This window comes from Danio aesculapii, chromosome 23 (genome assembly GCF_903798145.1).
Source record: "Danio aesculapii chromosome 23, fDanAes4.1, whole genome shotgun sequence".
NCBI lineage: Eukaryota > Metazoa > Chordata > Actinopteri > Cypriniformes > Danionidae > Danio > Danio aesculapii.
Genome location: NC_079457.1, coordinates 39175396 through 39195000, shown reverse-complemented (window position 1 = coordinate 39195000; position 19605 = coordinate 39175396). Strand labels below are relative to the sequence as shown.

The following is a 19605-nucleotide window of genomic DNA, read 5'->3' as shown; positions in this document are numbered from 1 at the left end:
AATTGAAGTGTTGCTGATAATAAAGCAATTTACCACTAGGTGCCAGATTAACACAAATTACTGCGAAGAATCTCACTCTAAAATATTTAACTTATCTCATTTAAAATGAGCTCAAACAACAGTTCTTGAGAGTTTTTTTTAGTGACAACTTTTGAGAACAATTTTAAGTTAATTCAACATAAACTGATTAAGCTAACTTGATGAAGATAAAGGGTGTGTGTAACCCAGCATTTCTACAGTGCGGAAGTGTACTCTACTGCTGATCAGTGTTTTATTTCAAGCTTCTCAGTAGCCATTCAAATATGCAAAATAATTGTATGCGCAAAAGTGGAATATCGCATTGAATAGTTTATGCCCATTTCCAAAATGTATCTGCATCTTAGCATTTACATAAAAGGGGTGGTCCACTACGATTATTACACTACCATATTTGAAACTTTAGTTGATGTGTGATGTGGCTGTGTGAACATAAACAACATACGCTCAAAGTTTAATGCAAATGGAGACATTAGCTTTTACACCGTTAGCTTAGCAAAGCCTACAGCAAACAAAGTTTGGGGACTACAAAAAAATACATCCGGGTTCAATGTTTTTGAAGTGTTTCAGTCAGTTTTCAGAGCTCATCACAGTACAGAAACTGCATTAGTGAAAATAACCAACGATTTACTCTTAGCTGCTGACCAAGGGTGCATCTCGCTATTAGTTTTACTCGATCTTAGTGCGGCATTTGACACCCTTGACCACGGTATCCTCATAAATCGATTAAAGTCTACAGGTGTCCAGGGACAGGCTCTACAATGGTTTAAGTCATACTTAACTGACTGTTATCAGTTTGTGAATATTAATGGACAGCCTTCACAAGTCAGCCCAGTAAAGTATGGGGTGCCTCAAGGATCAGTTTTAGGCCCTTTGCTGTTTACAATATACGTGCGACCCCTGGGAGACATTATTAGAAGACATGGGATCAGCTTTCACTGCTATGCAGATGATACTCAATTATATATTTCAACTAAACCTGACGAGACGTCTAAACTGTCCAAGCTAACTGAGTATATTAAAGATGTTAAAGACTGGATGACCAACAATTATCTTCTCTTAAACTCAGACAAAACAGAATTATTACTTATTGGGCCTAAATCCTGTACACAGCAGATCTCACACCTCGACCTGCAATTAGAGGGATACAAAGTTAGCGTTAGTTTCTACTATAAAAGATCTGGGTGTCATATTAGACAGTAATTTAACTTTTAAAATCATATATCCCATGTCACAAAAACTGCCTTCTTTCATCTGAAAAATATTGCTAAATTATGTAGTATGCTATCGATCTCAGATGCAGAAAAGCTAGTCCATGCTTTTATGACTTCTAGGCTGGACTACTGTAATGCGCTGTTTGCTGGCTGCCCAGCATCCTCTATTAACAAACTTCAATTAGTACAAAATGCAGCTGCCAGAGTTCTTACCAGGTCTAGAAAATTTGATCACATCACCCCAATTTTATCCTCCTTACACTGGCTGCCTGTTCAGTTCGGTATTGATTATAAAATATTGCTTCTTACCTATAAAGCTTTAAACAATCTAGCTCCGGTTTATCTAACCAACCTTCTGTCTCGCTAAAATCCAACTCGCTCTTTAAGATCTCAAAACTCAGGGCTTCTGGTAGTACCTAGAATAGCTAAGTCGAGTAAAGGAGGTCGAGCCTTCTCATTTATAGCTCCTAAACTCTGGAATAGCCTTCCTGATAACGTCCGAGGCTCAGACACATTCTCCCAATTCAAAACTAGATTAAAGACCTATCTGTTTTGTCAAGCATACACTCAATGCACCACTTAGCGGGCTTCCACACAGGTTCTGCATCTTGTTTATATACACTATGAACAGCAGCTACACTAATTATTCTCTTTATTCTCCATTTTCACCTGGGGATACTCTTCTCGAGGCTCTTAGACTATGCAGAGTCAGTGATTCGATCCAAGACCAACGACAAGATGATCCCAAGGTTTCCATATCCTGGACCAGGCCGTATCCTGAGCAGCTACTGTGGTGGTCATGGAGGAGTGGAGAACATGAGACTGATTCCTGTGACGCTCCAGGGACAAGATGAGTCTTCACTGAGGCCAGCTTCCAGCCTCCGCCACTGAGACTGCAGCTCTGCACAAGACGTTTGGCCAGCGGAGAAATTAGAATGGTCGTGCCCAACTGAGCCTGGTTTCTCTCAAGGTTTTTTTTCACTTTCGCCAATTAGTGAAGTTTTTTTCCCTCTCCGCTGTCGCCACTGGCTTGCATGGTTCAGGATCTATAGAGCTGCGCCATCGTTGGATTTGCTCTTCAGTGTTTGGACTCTCAGTAGTGATTATTAAACCACACTGAACTGAGCTAACTGAACTGAATTGAAACACTAAAAACTGAACTACTATATTCCAATTTACTATGACCTTTTATGTGAAGCTGCTTTGACACAATGTACATTGTATAAGGCTATACAATAAAGGTGAATTGAATTTATTACTGCGATCATAAATCCTTCAGGTTACACACATACACCCCGTGCAGTGAACGGGCATGGCCAGAGGCACTGTAATGCTATAGCAGAGAAAGTTAAAATGCCGTCCAAACGCTGCTATTTCCACAGAGCTTGTTCTGTTTCTGTATTTGAGCTTCCAAAGGTTACAACATGAATAGAGAATGCTTACAATTTAATTTTAATTATGTTCCAATGAATTATAATAATATAAAGTGCTAGCATTTGACAAAGTAGAACTTCCAGAATCTCTCCCAGGTTAGTGCTGGATTCGGCTAAACACTCCACAAAGAAGGAACAGCTCTAACCATAATAGTCGAAGCTGTGGATTGTGAGCCACAACCTGTAAGTATTTTTATTTGTTCAAATCGATGTATTACATTGCACAGTGTGGTGTTAACTGTATGTGCGCCGAAGCTCATGACGTCAACTAAATGACTTTAAAGCTGCCATGGGTAATTACCTATTTATTAGAAAACATTACTTTAAATCATATGAACTAATGCAGTTTAACATTTTAAACGATAACTTGCCATAAAGCATAAACAATCCTATTTATAACAGTTGAGTTTACTGAATACACTAGTTAAGCAGAATCTGCCTTTGCCTTGATTTGTCCTCTATCTGTTGGGCGACGTATGTACATTTAAACTAAATCTGATTAATTTACTCCATTGAAACAGTTAATTTCAGTTAGCTTTTTACAATAAACAAACAAACAAAAGGTTGCATTAGATTTGAAATGACAATCTCTAAAACATCCTATCATTCTCTTCTCAGATTGGCTGGCAGGCCATTCTCTTGTCAGATTGGATTGGCGGGCCATTTCTCTTCTCAGATTGGATTGGCAGGTTACCAACTTGGGCATCTCTGCTTTAGAATATACAGTATATAAAACTCATGAAATATGCCTAACTGCTCTTCTACTCCTGATAAAAATAACTTAAAATAGGACAAAACTGCATCCTGGATAATTTAAACCGTAGGTTGCATCTCACTGCATGTTAGTGTGGTTCATATAAATAAATGTGAACCTTGTTTCTGAGCTACAAACATGCCAAACACTGACAAGATGCTTTATTACTCACCCTAACAAATGTAAAATGCACCACGCTACTGGCCAGCCACACATTCCCTGATTTCAAAAGAAACAAAACACAGAGCATTTTCAATCAGTCCTTTTATTCCAAAAGAATCAACATATTCAAACTAAAATGTCAATTAGGAGGATTTGTTCTGACCAGAATGAACACCTCTTTAATTCTGAAGCATTGCTGAAAAATGGAGTATTACCCCTTTTACATTAAAAATACCTTTAGACACCTTTAAACCAACGAAAAAATTAAATACTATAAAAATAAATCATTGCACAAGACGAGGAGCTTTGCGCTTGCGATTGCTAGAGATCTATGTGCAACATCTTGGAACATTCAGAGATTTGTACATTGAAAGACAAATATGACATACAGTGAAGAGAATCATTCCACTTACTCAATGAACTGACACAAAGCCACATAAAAATAAAATCTATACTTTAATTGTGGAATATTAGTTTCATAACGCTAGTATCCAATGATTCAAATGTACAATTAAATGAAGAACAAGTACAACACAAGACGCAAGACAAGTAGTGTACTGAATGAATGAATGGTCACGTTCATCTGAAGAATTAATGTTTAGTATGTTTGAGAGAGGATTAGAAAAATCAAATATGATGTTTAACATGCTCAAATCTTTAAAGAGGGAAACAAACAGCTCAAGAAAGTATTATTAGTGACTAAAAAAATCAGGCACTGTGGGGAAATAACACGTACTTGAGAAGACACTCGTTTGCCTTCGGAGTCGTCTTTAAATGTTTCGAATAACATCTTAAAATAATTGAGATGGAATCAATAGGCAGAAAATCGTCTTATAACGACTTATGACGCATGTACTATCTATGCTTACATGAGCTTCCATTATATCTATTAAGGGGGTTCAAGCAGATGTAGTTGCATAGATTTTGTCCATTTACTCAATACACAGTGTAAGCGTCTATATTTGAGAACAAACGCTGATGGATTTACAAAAAAAAAAAACCTGACACCCAACAAAACAAATTCATTGGATAGTGCTTGAGGAACAATTTAGTGTGACAGCAACACATTATAGAAACGGTGAAACATCTAAATGAACATTTTGCAACGTCTACACACAACTGAAAACAAAATATCCATTGGATCAACCTTAAAAATAACTTTAACTTGTTAAACCTAAACAAATTAAAGGGATTCGTTCACCCAAAATGAAAGTTGTCATCATTTACTCAACCATCATTCATCTCAAACCTGTTTGCATTTCGTTCTTTAGTTAACCATAAAAGAAGATATTTTGAAAAATGTTGAAAACTTGTAACCATTGAGTTCAATAGTATTCATTTTTCCTACATCCCTCAAAATAGCTTTGGTATTGATATGGAACTACTTGAAAATGTGTACATTTTGATTTTTGGGTGAGCTTTTAACTTAATTTATTACTGAAAACGGTAGTAAGTTCTAGTTTTTTTACATTGCAGCTTTTTTGTAATCATTTAACAACATTAAAGTCAGTACAATCAGCCTATTTCACATCCCACGAGCCTCTGAAAGACCCACAAAGTGAGCTTTTGAGACTATCGTTTTTTTAATGGCTTCATCATATTGATCGCATGATGAGTCTATATTTTGTAAGGTTTATTCTGAAAACGGCAAAATGTTGTACCAATTAAAACAAAATCTATAGGTTTTTACATGAATTCCACAAGCGCGCACTCATACACATTATTACCACTCATCATAATCATCATTCGCTTAGCATTATTACTGTCGTTATCTAATTAATGCTTTATTCCACACATACAGCTGGATCAGAGGTGGCTCAGTGCTCACACATCTGGAATTAGTTTACATATGTTAAATGTCTACTGTACGTGGCCAAATGAGTCACGTTTTGTTGGTGAGTTCATGTGATATAGCTATGTCTACATTAAACCCCAGCATCACTGAACTTGCTGGAGCTCTTAAAAAGGGATGCTCAAAGGCAGAAAAAGGCATATTGAATCTCCTACCGGTGTTTCCTCCATTGAGAAATTGATGGGATGTGAAGGAAGATGCTTTCCAAATGGACACAATCATAAACGTAAGTGCTGAAGATAACGGCAAAACCTCTGCCTTTTGAACTTGTACCTCCTCATCAGTAGATATCAGGACAGTCTCTGTATTTCCTATCAAAGTAGCCGCCGGTGTACAGCCAGTCCTGTGATCCGGTGTATGGGTTTGTGCCCAACTGAAACCACCTAAAAACAGATTGATAGGTAGGTTAGCATAAAAAACAAACAAACACATACACATACAAAAGCATACAATAATTCTGGGTTATAATATCAGCCTCGTTTTAGATTGATTGTGTTGTGGTGATGGTTTGGTACAGTACAGTATCATTAGGGATGGGTATTAGTTAGATTTTATTGATATCGATTCCAATATCGATTTTCGCTACCGTTAATGATACAATTTCCCGTAATTTGGTGAAAAAAGATGTAAAAATATCAAGATATTTTATTACTGTTGAACTTCACAGCAGTTTACAAATACCTTCAAGCTAACATTAGTAGGTAAATAAAATATTAGGGTTGTCACGATACTGGAATCCAGTGAAAATTGATAGAGAAGTTTTAAAAACGTTCATTTCCCACTAACATATGAGCACTTGTTCTTAAACACTGCTGATTTGCCGTTGGGTTTATGTGCTCAACAGAAATGAATTGTGATTGGCCGTGAAGGTCATCAGTTCACCGACCTCACAGCTGTTTACTATGTAACCACAGATACAGGGACACTGGAGTGTTTCAAAGTCACGGCGATCAGCTGGTTTGTCTATAAGCTGACATACGAGCGATCCACTGACAAATCGCAGCTTTAAAATGCTCCAGTGTCCCTGTACCTGTGGTTACACTCAGTAAACAGCGGTGAGTTCAGTGAATTGATGACCTTCATTGCCAATTACAGTCATTTCTGTTGAGCATGTGAACACAATGGCAAATCAGCACTGTTTAAGAACGTGCTCAGTAGCGCTAAAATGTTGAAATGGATTTTTTTTTTTAAACTTCAGTTTCGATTGGTACCGAATTCCAGTATGGTGCAACCCTATAAAGTATTGCTGCAATTATACACATTTATTGCTGTTTCCACTGTACCAAAATAGCTAACTGTACCAGAACACTTTTTTGGGACCCTTTCAAAAAGAAACCTAGCACAATGGTACGGTACCAAAAGGGTGGAGCTAGACTCGCTGATAAACACTGATTGGTTTATAGAGAATCATCACTTGCATGTGCAACAAGCCAGGGGAACAACAACAACGGAGAAAGTGTCATTTTTAAATACACAGCCAAACACAATGACTGCGCGCAGCAATGAACTATTCTCAAACAAAGCCTGTCTTTTCAATTGTGAAAAACAACCACATCTCTTTCTTTGATCACAACTTCCTGCTACACTCCAAGCCTACCAAATAAGGGTACTGTTGTTGGCAGTGGAAATGCAAGTCTAATCAGGGTGACCCATACTAAAAAAATAGTGTACTGTACCTGAACCATACCACTCAGTGGAAACAAGGCATGAACCATACCAGTGGTTTAAAATCAGGGTGAAAATAGAGGATTGAAACCATGCTTTTTTTATATAAAGAAGTCAATAGACTACATTTTAAATCAGAAACTTTTAAGTAATAGAACTCATTTAAAATGAATGTTTAACCCATTTATGCAGCCTGTTTTTTCTAAATGTGGATCCAAAATGTAGGAGTAGCTCACACATGTGCTCTGAGTCGTTTTTGCACTACTTCGCTTGTCCATAAGATCTGATCACTGAGCCAGGCCTTTGCTTATTTAACAAAACTTGAATAAAAGTTGTAAACCGAAGGCTTTCTCAGCCAGTGACCGTCATTTCTGTTGAGCATGTGAACACAATGGCAAATCAGCTGTGTTTAAGGACGCACTCCAATGTTAGCGAGAAATGGACGTTTTTAAAATTTCAGTACTGAGAATACTTCTGGCTGAGAATACTTGTGGCAACCACAACAGATACTAATTGTAAGAAACTGATCCTAAACTAAAATGTTTTCATATACGGAATAAAAATGCTTATCCAGCAGATGGCGCCTATAACAACAGTTTACTCCATGAAACAAAAGCAGCATGACATCAAATCTAGCAGGATTTCTTAGATATTATAAACTACACAGCATCCCAATATTGACAAACTTTTAATACTTTAAGACACCGTGGAAACCCTGTATCAGCTAGTGTACTACAAAGAAAATAGCATGAAAGACTGTTAGAAGGTACAACTGCAGGCTTATCATCCTTTCAAAAAAATGCAACAGTTTAAACAACTGTGATGGGTCAGGACCATTGGTAAATCAGAAAAGATGTTTGTTATTTATTTACCAGAGGGCGGAAATGGTCATATTTCTGCAAAAAAAATTTGAGGTTGGTTTGTAGCAAATTAATTTTTTATTTTTTTACTTTGCTGCTAATAGTACGACATGTCTTATTAAGTGTAAATAATTTTATTTGGGATAGGTGACTTGGGCTTCATTGAACTTTGTTATATAAACTTATATTTTATATATTTTTTATATTATAATATTATAGATTTTGAACATGAAGTTAAACAACTAGAATGTATAGGAATTAAAGAAGTATTTGAGTCACATAAAGGAGGTAATCTGAATAAAAGATTATTACAAAGAGAAGTGTTCTGGATTCATAGATTAAAATCACTTGCACCAAGAGAAATAAATGAGGAACTGGACCTTTCTGTGTTTCTTTAATGGTTTAGCTATAATATTGTTAATCATGGATTTTGAGTAAGTAATGATACAAATACTGTGATGAAAATGTATTTTTAATGTTTTGGACTGTCGGAATTTCATTGCATTAATGTAGACATGAAAAAGTGAATGATGATAATTACTGTTTTTAAAGGTGAAGGTAAATATTTCTTGTGTGGTTACAGTATATTGAAATGAAAATGAGATTGTTTTTAATTACTGAGTGGCCGTCTAACTAATGACGTAATGTGATTGACTGTGAGATAAAAGGGTGGAGTGAGAGGATTGTGTCACACACTGTGAAGAAGACATTGTGCCGAAACATCTGTTCTGTTTCATCTAAGAATGTAAAATAAAAGCTATACAAAGTAATTCTTTAATGAGTGCGAATCATGATCTTCTGAATAATATTATTTTATACTCCAAACTTAACAAATTCTTTTTTTCCAATAACAAAGAAAGCCATTCTTTACTGTCATCCAACCTCATTTTGTGGATAGGTGACGCTTTAGAATAATGGTCCATTAGTTATTGTACTTACTAACATTAAACATGAATAATCGTGTAAAGCAGTTATTAATCGTAGATCAACATTATAAAAATCCAAAGTTGTTCTTGCATAGTGAGTTAAAGATGAATAAATGCAGTAATAATTGTATTACTAATTGTTTGTTCATGTTAGTAAATGCATTAAAATACTGGTCCATTAGTTAATGTTAGTTCCCTGTGGGTCTTTTTGAAATCATTTTAAAAGTATCAATTTGCCACTGGCATCACAAAAACACAACTGATACTCAACCATTGTCAGGACACTATAATATTAGCTAATGTAGTGCATCAATTTGGACTACAATCAATGACGTCTGTGAAAATGACCAATAGGAGTTCAGGAGTCATTTTGTACACAGCAACAAACAAATACAAAAGGTGGTATTGGAGTTTATTTTTTGTCAAAATATTTAAGTAGCCTAAAAACTGGCCATACTCCGTTAATAAATTTAAAAAAATAAAAAATTCACAAACCTAGTCGACCACTCCTCCTCATTTTTTGCCCTCTCCTTACGAGCTGCTCTCTGCTTTTCCTCCAGTCGCTCTTTTTCTTTACTTGCTTCATCTGCACATCAAGTCCAAAAAATCAGATGTTAGTCTTTAGAAGGTAAAAACAGCAGTGGGTGCTATTGGGTTGTTTTGGGGTTTTGAATTATAATGACTTCATTACCCATGTTGCCGTTCTCCATAGCTCTGATGTCAGGCCGTAAGCGGCAGTCTGTTGGTGCCAGCACTCCTTCCATGCCAGGCTCCAGCTCATTCAGTGCCATAGCAAAATTAGTGAAGTTATACATCTACAAGTGAAAAGAGGCTTTAAAAAATCAAGTAATCATTCAATTTGACTACAGATGACTCAAAAGTATTTGGGTGTAATATGTTTTATATCATAATATTTTTTAGATATTATTTTTATTTAGCAAGGACACAAAAGTGACAAGACATTTCTGATGTTACAAAAAAAATTTAGGTTTTGAATAAATGTGATCCTTTTAAACTTCACATTGAATAAAGTCTCCCAGGCAAATCATCAAGGCTTCCAAGAATAATAGGCATCACATTTTTAACATTGATGGTGATAAAAAAAATTGAACAGCAAATCATTCTATTAGATTGATTTCTGAATGATAATATATCACATTATAAATTGAAGTTACAATGCTTAAAATAAACTCATTAAATAAACGACTGGTTGCAATTGAAGAAGATATGAATGTGACCAAGTACAGGTATATCCTGGAAGAAAACCTTCTTCTGAGTCCTCAGGACCTCAGACTGGACTGAAGGTTTACCTTCCAACAAGACAATGACCCTAAGCACACAGCTAAAATAAAGAAGGAGTGGTTTCATAACAACTCTGTGACTGTTCTTGAATGGCCCAGCCAGAGCCCTGACTTAAACCCAATTGAGCATCTCTGAAGAGACCTAAAATGGCTGTCCAACAACGTTTACCACGTTGGTAGAGGATCCCCAAATTCAGGTGTAAAAAACTGGCTGCATCTTTCCCAAAAAGACTGCCTATATTAGATCAAAAGGGTGCTTCTACTAAATACTGAGAAAAGGGTCTGAATACAAATGTCAACAATTCTGTGTTTTTTCAGTCAATATGGGGTGCTGTGAGTACATTGAGGCATTAATGGGGGAAAAAATTAACTAGGCAAATGGCTGCAATACAACAGAGTAAGACAATATCAGGGGGTTGAAATACTTTCCCTACCCGCTGTACATTTAAACTAAAAACATATCATCACTTTATCACATTAAACAATATTAAAATTTTTACCTTCTATTTTTAGCAAATAAAAGGCATCGCTGATGAGCATATACACAAAAAAAGTGTGTTTACCTCTGCTGAAAGAGGCGGTCTAGATGATATTCTCCATAGTAACGTGCTACCAGGAATCACTGCCACAGTTTCCTGTACCTCAGGCATTTCATCTGCATCCTCATTGACGGCCTCTGGCTCCTCCTGCTGGTGCAAACAAATACATTAAAAAAAATCAGCGAAAAAAAAAAAAAAAAAAAACCTTGAAAAATGATCTACATATTACGATGCTTTAGTGGCCTCACTGCATCCATCGATTTATGTAAACCTAAAAACCAGTTGGTGAAATCCAAAAATCAAACAAAGTGCTTCAGGGGTAATTAATATGTCAGAGCTATTCGGATAAAGAATTCATAAAGATTAACAAAATCTTAAGTACAAGAATCAGGGTATCTTTCGTCCATTCCATATCCGTTTTCAAACAAAAAAAGGACAACAAGAAAACGGCCGTCTTTCATTTTTTCTTTTGCTCGCAAAAAAAAAAAAACAAAACAAAAAAAGATTTTTGCTCGATTTTTGTTTTTTGATTTAGGGTAGGAAACAACGTTAAAATTCATTATACACATGTAGGCGGTGCTGATCCGCAGAGGACTATTATTTTTGAGGGCTATGTCACAAGCTCAGATTTGGTGGGCCAATCAGAGGAAAAAGTGTTTTAGCACGGCCTACATGTGTATAATGAATTTTAAAGTCATTTATCCATATTTCCATACCCTAAACCAAAAAATTTAAATCCAGCCAAAATCTAGTTGTTGTTTTTTAGTTTTCCTTTTTTTTTTTTGAAAACGAATTTGGAATGGATGAAAGATACCCTGATTTACAAGGCACAATATTTTTTTCACTTTTTGAATGCCTTGGACTTTTAACTTTGTTATTTGGTGAAATGTTTGGTTTAATACATAATCAAAGGCTTTCTTTCTTTAAAATAAATGTCATTTGGTTTCACATATTCCTTTCTTTAAATATTTGAAAGGATAATAATAAAAAAAAACACTACACACAACTTCCACAGTAGCGGAAAAGGCAAGAAAATGGGAAAACTACCAAAATAATAAATTTTTTTGCGTTCATTTCTGTTTAGTTTGGAACCATTTGTATTACTATGATATTACTTATGATAAAGTTACATAAAGTAACACATCTTAAACACACATGTAATATAACACATCTTAAAACTTTTTTAAAAAACCTGAATAATGGGTCATTCGAGTAGGCTTCACCACACAGCGAATGGATATGCTTTTATTTAGTATTTTGGGGTAATGCCAATCTGTTAAAATAAATGAATACATTACAATATTATCTTGGACTCTAAATATGACAAACGCCTATTTAGATATGACATTAAGACAACTGGGACCCTTTTCGTTGACCCATTTCTTGACCCAAGTCCCACTTAATGCATCTGTACAGCAAACACACACACACACACAGAGACAAGGAGTCTGTTAGACATCACCATCAACAGGGTGTGTCATCATGTAATGGGACGCGTGTTTAAATAAACAAATGAGTTGACAAAAGCCTCAACAGAGTCAAAGTAGTAAGTCACGACGAGTATTTTATAGGTCTGCACAATATATAATTTCAGCACAGACGTCGCAACGGGTGCAAATCTGCAATAGTCACATCACAGGATATGCTGTGAAGTCCGGATTAAAATTTATCAGACATTACATTTCAGAAGTCATTTCAAATTTTAATCTTAGAGTAAAAGCTTATTTGGCATTTGTTTAAGGCACGTGACTAGGCATTTCAAGCAAATCTAAGGCAACTGGGCACAATATGCTAACCATTTGTAGCTTAAAAAATTAACAGTATATAAAAGATTGTACAGTATATACTTATTTACACAATGAAAACGATAGTGTTATTTTACATTTGATTATTTATATTCTGTTCCTAAATACTGTTCGACTACTGAGAAAATAATAAATCATTGTTTATGTCATTTGTGTCTTTGCTTTGTTATAAAGTGTATCCGGAAAGTATTCATAGTGCTTCACTTTTTCCACGTTTTTATGTTACAGCCTTATTCCAAATTTGGTTAAATTAATTTATTTCCTCCAAATTCTACACACAATACCCCATAATGACAATGTGAAGAAAGATTTTTTTGAAATTGTTGCAAATTTATTAAAAAATAACAAAACCTGAAAAATCACATGTACATCAGTATTCACAGCCTTTGCTCAATACTTTGTTGATGCACCTTTGGCGGCATTTACAGCCTCAAGTCTTTTTGAATATGATTCCACAAGCTTGGCACAGCTGTCTTTGGGAATTTTTGCCCATTCCTCTTTGCAGATCCTCTCAAGCTCTATCAAGTTAGATGGGAAGCAACGGTGTACAGCCATTTTCTAATCTCTCCAGAGATGTTCAATAGGATTTAGGTCTGGCTGGACCACTCAAGGACATTCATCGAGTTGTTGTGAAGCCACTCCATTGATATTTTGGTGCTTTGGGTCATTGTCCTGCTGGAAGATGAACCGTCGCCTCAGTCGCGCCAGAGGTCAAGAACACTCTGAAGCAGGTTTTCATTCAGAATGTCTGAATTTGCAACAATTTCTAAAAATCTTTTTTCACATTGTCATTATGGGGTATTGCGTGTAGAATTTGAATAAGGCTGTAACATAAAAAAATGTGGGAAAAGTGAAGCGCTGTGAATACTTTCCGGATGCACTGTATTTAAATTTTAAATAATTTGTTTATATTTTATGCAAATATGCAGCCCTACACAATCATCCCCCTTTTAGAGCCATCTGGTGAAACTGTATTCATATTGCAATATATAAAAATCCCAGTAAAACAAAATATTACAATGTGCATTTTTTTTCTAATATCTTGCAGTCTTAGTATCTTAACGCTCCTTCCCTCTCAACACCTACACACAGATCTTCTATACATTAGCAGATATTTAAACTACACACCAAAACAAACCATTTAACAACCATAAAACAACATTACTCTCTACATGTGCATGACTCAATCTAAGACAAGTAGCGTAATTATACACGTCTACGCCTGCTAATGGCACTAGCCCATATCTTTTACCTTTGACGTGAACTGAAGTAGAGTTGCTTTAGTTACGGACAGATAAGAGCTCCATTAATACAGGCATCAGTATAATTTTAATCTTCATTTCTATAGCGCTTTTACAATGTAGATGCCTTGGTAACATCTTTCGCACCTGTTTCTGTTTTTTAGTGTCTGTCGTGCCTTTCTTCTCGAGCTTTCTATGGGCCTCGTACGCCTGTGGGTCGACGCTCCACATGCACTCAGTCCACTTGCCATAAATCACACAGCGCTTCTTCTTACTGCAAGCCACATACATAATGGAGAAGAAAAAAAACAGGAATTAATTTGTTAAAATAACATAATAAAAGAAGAAAAAAAAGTGCATTTCTTACTGGGATAGTTCACCTCAAACCAAAATTTGTCATCAAACTGAAATTAGTCAATCATTTACTCACCCTTTACTTGCTCCTGTTGACATAGAAATGTATATAATCTAGTAATAAGTGAAAAGTTATATTCTTTGGATTGTAATTACATCATTTAGTTCAAAACTCTAGCAGACCAGGTGACAGAGACATTAAACCTATTAGGTGCGTTCGACTTCATGCAGCGCTGTGCAGAACGATCGAAGTCTGTCTTAAAGCGGTGCATGCTGGTTAGAAATTTTGTCCAGATTGATGCTGCGCTGACACCACGTGACTGTCACATGTGGTATCCAAGTACCGCGACATAGCTCTGAAATCAGATGACTGATTCAGACCGTGCAGCATCTGAAGAGTGGCTGCACGAGCTCTGATGACGACACCAATATTACACGATTGGGCGAGTTCACCGCATGACAACAAGCACATGTGTTTCGGGTTTATTATTGGACAACTTCCGATTCAAAAGTTTTAAAACAAACAATTCACTTTTCATACCTCTCTATCACATACACATCATGCTTATTGAAAGACAACAAATATTTTACTGCAGTAATCATCTTTTGTTAAATAATCTGGTCATAAAGGCTGGCTTGTTTGCACAGGTTTATTTTCGACCTTTTTTATACAGACTATTTACTGCATTCAGCTCCATGAACGATTTAAATGATATATTTTAGTGAATAACATAAATATTAACTCAAACAAAATACAATCATAAAATGATTGTAGGGTTTATAAAATATATATATATATATATATATATATATATATATATATATATATATATATATATATATATATATATATATATATATATATATATATATATATATATATATATTTATATTATTTCCTGTCTAGCTATTTATACCTGGTCTTTCTGGGAAACTTCTACTTAAAGTGTGGCTCACTTATTTTAGTAATGCCATTTTGTTCAATCTTTTTGGATTAAAGTGCTTTTTTGAAAATGCTTTCATTATCCAAAATAATCTTAATCATCGTTAAAGACTTAATCAAAACACTTTGTTTTGGGTTTTACATTAATATATATTGGAAAGTTTTATATCTATAAATGTAAATAAATGTAAACCCCTTTTTAGCATATTCAAACAAGAAGTATTAGCCTAGAGTGATGTTGAAACTTCTAGAATTTGTGCTTATTGCTTTGTATTTAATAGGCCTGTTCGTTTTTTTGTTTATATTACCCTCTCATTTCCTCTTATTTCTCTCATGCGTTTGTTATACATTTAATTAATAATTCCCTTATTGTTTAAAAATAAACTATAGTTTGTAGAGACCGTATTCTGTTTTATTTGTAAATCTTTTGTTGTAATAAATAAAACAAAAATAAAAAAATTATGATGACTGCAACAACTTTGAGCCCCGAAGTGTCCAGCTTGACAGGTCCGTTTTCAACTCTGCCCTCGCCTGCGCTCGGCTAATCTTGTTGATCACCGGCTTCAGCTGTGCTTCATGTCGAACGCACCTATCGCGTTCATGAGCACTGGCAGACCCCCAATGACTGTGGTGCAGTGTGGGTCGGTGCGGGTCATCTTTATCAGGCTTGCGTTTCCACTGCTAAAAGCATACCAATGGTACTCTTTTAGTAGACGTGGTGAACGAAAAAGTCATTCTCGCTCAAGGAAATGTCGAAGTGAAGCTGTACGGGTCGTTCACATATCATATAAGAAGCACTTATAACAAAACAGATGCTTCTGTATTAATATTTATTACTAACTTTTCTATGAACATAATTTGATTACAAATAAATGCAACATATATGAACACATACAGACCCTTACACTCTGATGTTACCAATTACAGAAAAACTACACACCCCATACATTTAGTCCTTATTTGGGTTCAAAATCAACACGAAATATAGCCTACGGTCAGCGCAAACCTCTTATCAATATTTCTAATCTTCACCAGCACATGTAACCTCTTGTTGGAAAGTAATTCTAACAAGGCACTATTTATTTGGACTAGTTAATACATAATAGTCCAAAAGGTGATGATAATAGTTAAATGTGGCAGTTTATTCAGGTTTTAGGTTGCTGAAACAATCATTTGCTTCTTTGTGTTTTCCGGCTTGTCCTTTGTTTTTTCGCGTGTCACTCTTGTGTTTATCCGTTCCTGAAAGGATCGGATGTTAAACACTTCAATAATCACACGCACATTATTATTATCAGCCCAAGAAATTTGTTATTTCAAATATAGACGCGCGGCAAGTGCAAGCGAGAAAGCGAAATCGATTGCATTTTAGACAGCCTTGTAAAAAAACTACAGGGCACAGGGTAGATTCTGCTCTTCTTCTTGGCTTTGTGGCTGTTCATCAAGACGACGACAAGGTCTGTTTAAGCTTAGGTCAACTATGGCTTGTTATTATATGCATATATTATTACAGTGTAATTTCTCGGCTGTGTATTTAAAAATGGCGCTTTCATTGTTTTCATTCTCCTGACTTGTTGCACGAGCGAGTGACGCATCTCTCTAAACCAATAACATTCAGTTACGTGTCTTGCTTTGCCTTTTGGCACCCTTTTGTTGTTCACTTTTAGGTACCTTTTGACAGTGGAAACGGCCATAAAAGCATACTGAACCGTACCATACCATTCAGTGGAAACGGGCCAAAAGTGATGCAAATGCTAAAGGCAGAGTCCCAATGATTGTGCCTTTGTCTTTGGGTCTTTGTCTTTGCTGGTCAGGGCAGGTGAAACCTTTAAGACCTTCAAGTCTCTATCTTAATACTGCCCCTCCTAAAACATATAATAGACAGGACGACTCTGTCCAAATTAGACTTATTAGACCTGTGTTCGACTGTAAGAGACTCTTGTAGGCTCTTGCAGACTCATGTGGATTTCTTGAAGATGCTGTTTGACTGCAGAATAACCAACACGTCTCAAAGAATTCTCAAAGAATTGTAACAAGTCTCCTGGTCTGGGTTCTGAAATTTCTAACACTCCAAACCAGTTAGATTTTTTTTTTCTTCTGTTGAACACAAAAGAAGATATTTTGATGAAAGCTGGAAAGCCATTGTCGTACATAGTATTTGTTTTTCAGACTATGGAAGTCAAAGGAAACGAGTTTTAAGCTTTCTTTAAAATAGATTTTTTTGTAATCAATGGAATAAAGACCCTCCTAAATGTCTGAAAACACTGGGGTGAGTAAATGTTCCTTTTTTTTAGCAAACTTTCCATTAAAATCAAGTGGTATGCTAATAATCTTGATCTGAAAGGATAATTCAGGGCAACAACAGTCTTTGTTGGAGAGATCAACATTATGCAAATAAGCCATGATGCAAAGTGGTGTACCAATGAGAGCGCAGATGTGAAATAAAATGTGATAATCATGCGAGTCAAATCTTGATAAAGCAGAATAATGTGATAGAAATGTCTATTACAACCATCAATAGAGACTTGGCATTTGCAGTGGTTTCATTGCACCATAATTATTAACTCTAATGTCACGAGTTTCAAAGGTATCTGATGAGAACTCATTTAAAATCTTTACAATCTTAAGGACATTTTTTTTTCTTCATTTGAATTGCGACTGAATGTTTAGTGCTTTCCTATAAGAGAAACTGATAATAGAAAATATTTCAGCAAATCTCAGTTACAATCTAGCGAAAAACTTAGCTGATCTTGTAAAATCAAAATACTGTGCAAGATCAGATTGTGCAGGAATATTATGATCGTTTTAAGAAAATTTATTTTTTATTTTTAATATTATTTATATATATATATATATATATATATATATATATATATATATATATATATATATATATATATATATATATATATATATATATATATATATATATATATATTGTTTTTTTTTTTTTATTAATTTATTATTTTATTTATCACTTAGTAAAGCTTAAAAAGTCATTTTTTTTTACCAGAATGTTTAGCTTCATTACAATCAAATAATTTAAGACAGGCTTTGTATTTTAAAGGCTTTATTTTAGATGTTATAACTTGTTTTAAGTTTGTTTATTAAAAAAAAGAAAAAGCTCAAACTTCAACTTGTTCTTTAGTTACAAAATATGTTCCATTATTTTGTTGGAGTAACCTTCAGCATTTTTAGAAAATTTTGCATTGTAACTACTGTCAAGTCTTAATTTGAACAAAAAATATGTTTGTAGACAATGTGCATGTGTGATTCAAATTAAATTCATTCAATAATCTTGTTTTAAGTATAAATGCTTTGGATCATTTTAAGACAAATAAATTTGTTTCACACAAAATACGAAAAGCGAACCGTTTAAAAAAAGCAATAAACAAGCTAGTTTTCAGATAATTAGACTAAATTTACTGCTTGGATTAAGTGTTATAATACTTATTTTAAGATCTGTTTTCTTAATTAAAGCCTAGGTAAGTTTTCTTATTCATTCATTCATTTTCCTTCAGCTTAGTCCCTTATTCATCAGGGGTTGCCACAGTGGAATAAACCGCCAACTATTCCGGCATATGTTTTATGGAGCGGTTGCTCTTCCAGTCGCAATCTAGCACTGGGAAACACCTATACACTCTCACGTTCATACACACATACATTCATACACTACGGCCAATGTAGCTTATTCAATTCCCCTACAGCGCATGTCTTTGGACTGTGGGGAAAATCAGAGCACCCGGAGAAAACCCATACAAACACGAGGAGAACATGCAAACTCCACACAGAAATGCCAACTGGACAAGCAGGAACTTAAACCAGCGACCTTCTTGCTGTGAGGGTACAGTGGTAACCACTGAGCCACCATGCCACCTTGTTTCTAGTCTGAATGTTCTTAATCATTTATTTACCATTAGTCATTTATTTCTATTTGGATAATTATTTTTTGAAGCGTATAGATATATGTGATTAGGGGGTATGATGATCAAAGTCATGATTCGATATGCATCTTAATACTGAACTCTCAATCCAAAATTATCTCAATGTTGTGTGCTAACTTTTTTTTACCTGTAATTTTTGTCATTTCAAACATATGGTTTATTAAAAAGTAGAATATTATAATATGTAGGCCTACTGATGGTTAAACGCTAAATTTGTAGAGTTTGGCTTGACTTTAACAAAACACATCTTTATGTAATGCAGTACATAAAGATGGAATTGACATATTTTGGTAAATTATACCTTATAAATACAGTGAGCTGACTCTTAGGCCACATTTACACTGCACTGTTCAAGTGACAAAATTCAGATTTTTTTCCCCCATGTGGCACAGATCGGATATGGCCCATGTACGTGTAAGCAGGAACAAATCACATGGATTCCGATTTACTCAAATCAGATTCAGGCCTTGTTCATTTGTGGAAATTTATCCGATATGAATCGGATCTGTGCCATCGTGTCTGCTGTGTAAACAGGCAGATTGGATTTTCACCTGTCAATGCGAGTCGTACATCATTAAA

General features: G+C 35.1%; 1 protein-coding gene across 2 annotated transcripts in view; it reads right to left on the bottom strand.

Moving 5' to 3' along the window:
* Positions 1-5611: 5611 nt before the first annotated feature.
* The window catches only part of osbpl2b (oxysterol binding protein-like 2b), a 37863-nt gene continuing 23869 nt past the window's right edge, over positions 5612-19605 (bottom strand). Inside the window, exons 10-14 of one of the 2 annotated variants that reach the window (XM_056449391.1) lie at positions 13936-14062; positions 10767-10892; positions 9594-9717; positions 9398-9488; positions 5612-5834 (exon numbers count right to left, since the gene is read on the bottom strand). In XM_056449391.1, the coding sequence (XP_056305366.1) occupies positions 5732-5834; positions 9398-9488; positions 9594-9717; positions 10767-10892; positions 13936-14062 (571 nt within the window). In that variant the 3' untranslated portion in view covers positions 5612-5731. The remainder of the gene's footprint in view (positions 5835-9397; positions 9489-9593; positions 9718-10766; positions 10893-13935; positions 14063-19605) is intronic. The other variant, XM_056449392.1, reaches the window with a different exon arrangement.